At 48.0% G+C, this 5,875-nt stretch overlaps 2 protein-coding genes across 7 annotated transcripts; one reads left to right on the top strand and one right to left on the bottom strand.

Moving 5' to 3' along the window:
- Window positions 1-10: 10 nt before the first annotated feature.
- On the bottom strand, window positions 11-2,756 carry LOC120896600 (lipid storage droplets surface-binding protein 1). 6 transcript variants are annotated; one of them, XM_040300837.1, is made up of 7 exons: window positions 2,493-2,756; window positions 2,063-2,385; window positions 1,784-1,988; window positions 1,527-1,715; window positions 784-1,337; window positions 564-629; window positions 11-403 (listed from the first exon to the last, which is right to left on the bottom strand). In XM_040300837.1, exons 1-7 carry the CDS (start codon window positions 2,494-2,496, stop codon window positions 272-274), a joined length of 1,473 nt encoding a protein of 490 aa, XP_040156771.1. In that variant the 5' UTR covers window positions 2,497-2,756; the 3' UTR covers window positions 11-271. The 6 variants fall into 6 exon arrangements, with proteins under 6 accessions (XP_040156771.1, XP_040156772.1, XP_040156775.1 ...); XM_040300838.1 differs by having other exon boundaries at window positions 2,075-2,385; window positions 2,493-2,754; XM_040300841.1 differs by lacking the exon at window positions 1,527-1,715 and having other exon boundaries at window positions 2,493-2,753.
- A 2,156-nt stretch (window positions 2,757-4,912) lies between these two features.
- LOC120896602 (NADH dehydrogenase [ubiquinone] 1 subunit C2) lies at window positions 4,913-5,654 on the top strand. Its single transcript, XM_040300845.1, has 3 exons — window positions 4,913-5,154; window positions 5,257-5,400; window positions 5,494-5,654. The coding sequence occupies exons 1-3, from the start codon at window positions 5,004-5,006 to the stop codon at window positions 5,541-5,543; spliced, it is 345 nt and encodes a 114-aa protein (XP_040156779.1). The 5' UTR covers window positions 4,913-5,003; the 3' UTR covers window positions 5,544-5,654.
- The last annotated feature ends 221 nt before the right edge of the window (window positions 5,655-5,875 follow it).

Here is a 5,875-nt window from a genome sequence, read left to right as displayed (position 1 = left end):
GTGCACGCAATTTTTTTCATTTGTGTTTTGTAGATTGAAACTTTCATGCTTTGTATTTATTCTTTTTTTTATAACAACAACGATTATTACATATTAACGATCCACTTAGAATCTAATTGGAAAAAGAGCAACCCTGACTTTCCCATTTGGATCGAGGTACACAAGAGAAAGGGGGATTGTTTTGGTAGTACACAGTCTTGTCAGACTTATGTTGCCACATAGACAAATATACACATACACAAATACACACTCACACATACACACACATAAATTAGTACACGCCGTTAATGTTCGAATTCATCGGATTGCTGTTCGTTCGGGGCTGTATGCGTCGGCGAGGGTTTCCACTGGTGGTGATCTTTTCCGCCTCCAAGCGCCCGGAAAGAAAGACTGCCAAGCGTTCCTGTAAATAGATGCAGCGTGACAAAAGGATGTTACAGTACTATCAATCGGTGCATAAGTTAATAATTATTGTTTTGACAAAATTGTTACAATTCAAAAAAAGACATTTTACACACAGAGCAGATGAACGTGTGGAAGATAATTTTGCAGCGTCCACTTACCACTTTCAACAAAAGCCAATGGATAAAATCGTGCCGATCAATGTTGGCCAGCGACAACTGACCATGCTGAGGGTGGGAAGGCATGAGAGGGCGAAAAATTTTGAACCGACCAATCAGAACATGAACACGATACGTAATTTTGTGCATAACAAAAGGAATTTTTTGAGCGACAAATGCTCATTGAGATGAGATGCGTTGGCTACGTTCCGCTCCCACTTACCAGTGCCAGGTTGGTTTGGTTCTGCAGATCGTCGTAGGTGTGCTGAATGCGGTGCACGAGCCCACTAGCCTCGGACAGTGTCGCCGCCTTTGCCTTCTCCAGATGGACTGTCTTCATCAGCCGCTCGGTTGCGAACAGGAAGTGATGCACCAGCTCGCGCGTCTGGGCGCGGACGGCTTTCGGGACGCGCGTGACCGCACCGGTGACAAAGTTGATCAGGTGCACCATCTTGCGGGCGGACTCGCGCGTCAACAGTACGGCCACCTGCTCGAGCGTGCGGGGCCGGGCCTGGTTTTCGGGCTCATCCTTGCTGAGGTAGCGCCACAGCTCGACGGCTTTCTGCAACGCCTCCCGTGGGTTTGTCGCGATCAGTTCGGCCGCGTACGCCACCACGTGGACCGCCTCGGTACTTTGCTTCTTCAGCGCGCTCAGCTCCTGGCGGGTGCGGAAGGTGAGCCGGCGCTTCAGCTTGCGGGACAGCTGCTGGCCACGGTGGAACGTTTTCACGACGTGCATCTCGTTCGAGTCGTCTGCCGGTGGAGCTGCGCCGCACGCTGTATGGCAAGGACGGGGAAGGCGGAGGAGGTTAATTTTGGTTGCATTCAGATTGTACATGTATGTTTCTTCAGTAATCATTCAAAAATGTTTTGTCACAAGTGGAAACGAAAATTCAACAAAAAATAACATTTACAATGTTGATGGAAAACAAAGAAATGAAGAAAAAGGAACCTATAAATACCGACCAATACGCACAGGGTACTGTTGGCCAGGGCCCATCCGATCATGCATGCTTGGGCACACAATCAGCATGCAATGGCTGGTGGCGTGCAGTCCTATCATCCGTTCGCTTGGGATCATGCAGGTCAATGGAATCGCATGATAGCCGCGCTGCTGCCAGGAACGTGCCCGCCTCAGCGATACCGGCTGATAATCTACCAACACACATTCACTCACACACACGCATACACTCGCAGCGTTCACGTACAAACGGCATACTTACAGTCTGGCTGATCCTGCGGCTCCGTCGGAAGATACCGCTCAACGTATTTGTCACAAACAACGAGTGCCCCGTCGATCCGGCCAGCGGCATAGTTGGAGACGCGCGATTCCAGCACGGCGTGGCCCAAATTTTTCATCGAATTGGCCCGCGACAGAACCGGCTTCATCAAATGGTCGGACATGTATTCCTTCGTGTTCCAAAACATCTGCCAAAAGAAAAGGGAGCGAAGCAGAAGCGAAGTTTCAGTACGGTGCGGATCTCCCTGCGTTCGTGCCGCACCATAAACCGTACCATCTCGGGCGGAAGATACATCGAGGGTACCTTCTGCTCGACCAGATCGAGACTTTTGCACATGATGCTGTCCAGCTGGTGCAGCGGCCCCTGGATCATCTTGGTGGCCGGGCGCAGCGAGTCGATCAGTGCGTACGTGAGCGATTCGGCCGTCTCGAAGCCCCACGTCAGCAGGCCGTTGCTTGTTTTCACCCGCTCGTACACACTGCCGGCCGTTTTGATGCCGGTTTCCACCACCGGGATGCTGCTGAAGCGCGACAGCGACTCCATCTGCGGCAGGCCCGAGTGCTGCCGCTTTAGCTGCCGGTGCACTGAAACGATGAATTTGACCGACAGTAAGAAAACCGTACTGCGTAGCACTACCATCACCACGGTGCGGGCACGTGCACGATGTGTGTTGATGCTGCCGCCTACTAACCCATCGTTCCAGTCGGAGGCTCGATCTTTGACAGCTGCTTCTGACACTGGCACGGATGCTTTTCCCTACGCACTTTATCCAATTGTTGTATCCCCGCCGAGAGGGACACCGGGTGATCGTGTGTGCCTGCAGGCGGACAGAAAGCCAATTACGAAACGGAACCGTCTCCAGCTAGTGTGTGCAACCGTCGACCACAAACGCCCGGTAACGACTGACGGTCGGAAAACGTTGCCCGCCGGTGATCATCCGGCGATCGTAGTGCGGGCCTCCAGAAAGCGCCCATTAATTAAATTGATAAGCAACAAATTCAACCGTACGAATGTACACGCGGATGCGCTGCGTTTCGGCGTCGGTCGCGTTCCGGAAAGATTATGTGAGAACGTGGGGTCGTGCGGGATCAAACCGACGGGCGGCGGGCGCATCTTGATGGTGGTGTGAATCAGTTCCACGGGCAGCACGGCACCGGCTGGATCACAGAGTACAAAGGGCGATACAAAGACGATCCTCATCGTGTTTGAGTTTTTTTGTGGTATTGTGCAGCGTGGCTTCATTGGAGTGATCTAGCATTATTGGGTGTTGTGTAGATAAGACAGAAAGCTATTCAAAAAAGAAAACTACACATTTTTAATAGATTATTTGGGTGTACTGGTACTGGGAGGAAAAGACGAATATTTTGTAAGCCTCACATCTGATTACGAATGGGTTAAGAAAGGTCATTCGGGAAAGGAATATCTCCATCTTTTTTAACAGCTACCGTAAAATAAAAGATTAGGGCTTAAGTGATTTTTTACCGCATCAACGTACAAAGTTTGAACGGAGTGCGGTATAATGCTTAGCAATTGATTGTGCTGATGACTGGTAATTTTCAGGGTGGCGCGTTGATCATGTGCTTGATCGCCTCAAGTTCAGAGGCAAAGTTAGCGAGACAAAACAACGCAGATCAACCAGATAGGAATTTTGTATAGTTGTACTTGTGCAGCATTAGTTCGCTTCACTATAGCTTGTTCTGTTGACAAATCTTGATTTATTGAATTTCTATTGAAATTTAACAATTATTGCATACCTTATTCATATCCTATGTGAATTTTAATCATCAATACGCCGACGAAAGCAACGTAAAATACACAAACATCCTTTTTGGTTTGAATAACGGTTTTTATAGCATTTCAAATGACTATTTTATAGCAGCCTGCCAGCAGTGTGGCCAGATTATTTTGGCGGTTTTCGGTAAGCGCATCAAAATTTTATCGGTAGTTTTCGGTAGGTTAACTCGAAACTTAACTCGAGTTAAAAGAAGTGAAAGCGAAAGAAGTGTTAAGCGGGATTGGGTGGGGGGGGGGGGGTAATAATGTGCAAAATGAAAGTTACATTTCAAGAGAATATGCATCCTTTACCTAGGATACGGATTAGATTTGGTTCAGCGGTTACACAAATGAAGATTTTTCTGCAGTGTCGATCTGAAAATTGGAATTCTAAGCCAAAGAAGGACTTAGATGCACATTTTTTCTCAGTGGTGACAAGTTCTTTTTCTCGGGGCTCCACGCGACCGCTTAGGGCCGCAGCAGTGCTCCATTGGATACGATTTAATAGTGTTGTCATTTGATTTTCGCTGGATTATTTAGATTGATTTAATTGTTTGGATTTAATCAAAACTGACGTCACAAGTACTGAAAACCGACGTCGCCAGCGAGCGAAACTCGCAACGATTTGGAGGCGCTGGCGACGGTCTTTTTTGACGGTTTTGCGACGGTTGTTGACCTTTCGAGCGAGCTTTTGCAATGCGGGCCATTGTGGCCAGATTATATTGATAGATTTCGGCAGGAGCACTGTTGAGAACGCAACAATTTAAATTTAATCAATTATTTCAACGATCAATTTTTTTAAGCTTTATCCGCCGACAGCGAGATTCAAATTCAAATTTAAATGATTTTTTTTGACGAGCAATTCTCGGAATCCACGCAACTGACATTTTCTACTTATTATGAACATTAGGCCGAAAATACACGGACCGGAATTTCGCGGCCGCGGAATTCCGCTTGCTGAAAAATGTATGGATATGACAGTTCGGGAAAGTTGCCGTTGACACTTTGTATATGGGTTTGACAGCAGGCGGAATTCCGCGGCCGCGAAATTCCGGTCCGTGTATTTTCGGCCTTAAGTTTTAACGGATAAAACTAAAAAGTGCCAGGCAAACAAACGTGCATCAGCGCGATAAGTAACAAATGAGGTTAGCAATCCTTGAAACAGCATCCCAAGCGCCACAGATTAAGTTTAAACGACTGAAAAATCAAATATCTGTGATTTTCGGTAGGATAAATGGAAAATCGGTAGTTTCAGAGCGGTCATCTGTGAATCGGTAGGCATATCAAAAATCGGTAGGAATACAGATAAATCGGTATTTCTGGTCACTCTGCTGTCAGCTGTGCTTGACGTTCTGTGCGTCAAACGAGGTGTTGTTGGTCGATCGGTGTTGGGAGAAAATCCGCATCTCGATTCAGGGGAAAAACAAAAATGTACGGCGGAAAATCACCCCAGGAGCTGCTTTCCGGCTCGTTTACGAAATCCTGGCTGCACGACAAGTGGGCCCCGCTGGTGGGTAGCGTGTTCGGATTCATCGGCGCTTGCTACGTCAACTATGGCACCGGCCGTCCAGCGCTCAGCGGTAATGTGTTGTGTTTCGCGCAGTTCGCCCTGTGATGTAACGTTCCGTCCGTGAGGGTAAATAGTCTAATATCCTGGCTGTTTTTCCCCCGTTTCTCTGCAGGCATTCAAAAGCACATCGCAGCCGCTCTAGCCGTCGGTGCCGTGGCCACCATGGCCGACAAGTGGCGTGATGCTCACTTTGCCGAGAAAGATGCCACCTTCCGCCACTACATTCAGCTGCATCCGGAAGATTTTCCTACCCCTGGTTAGTAACACTGTCGTGCAGGACGATGGTCCTGCCTTGAAGGACTGTTGCATTTGTTGTAACTAATCAATTTGTATGCTTTTTCTCTTTTAGAGCGCAAAAAGTATGCCGATGTGCTGGAGTACTGGCAACCCATCCGTTAGGTTTACTTTCTCGTTACATTGACCCTCGGCCAACGGGATGCCGGTTTGTTGGTGACTAGTGTGTAGCGTGGATGTAAATAAAAAAAGCCCAATAATCACTACACAAAGCTATGAATTGGTCGTGTCCTGTTGTGCATCCTCAACAGGGCGGAAGGGTGGGCACCCTCGATGAAACACCGAAAGTGAGAAACATGCAAAGGAAATGTGGAGATGGGTGATTGAAATTACAAAAAGAACACAACTGCAAACCCGTCGGTTTGGTTTCAATTTGCTCCTCCGCCCTTCTTCAGGCAGTTCCACATTTGTAGCCTTCCGTTTTTATGTCCGCTGCA

Source organism: Anopheles arabiensis, chromosome 2 (genome assembly GCF_016920715.1).
Source record: "Anopheles arabiensis isolate DONGOLA chromosome 2, AaraD3, whole genome shotgun sequence".
Taxonomy (NCBI): Eukaryota; Metazoa; Arthropoda; class Insecta; order Diptera; family Culicidae; genus Anopheles; species Anopheles arabiensis.
Note: the sequence above shows the minus strand (reverse complement) of the source record. Positions and strands in the feature narration are given on the sequence as shown.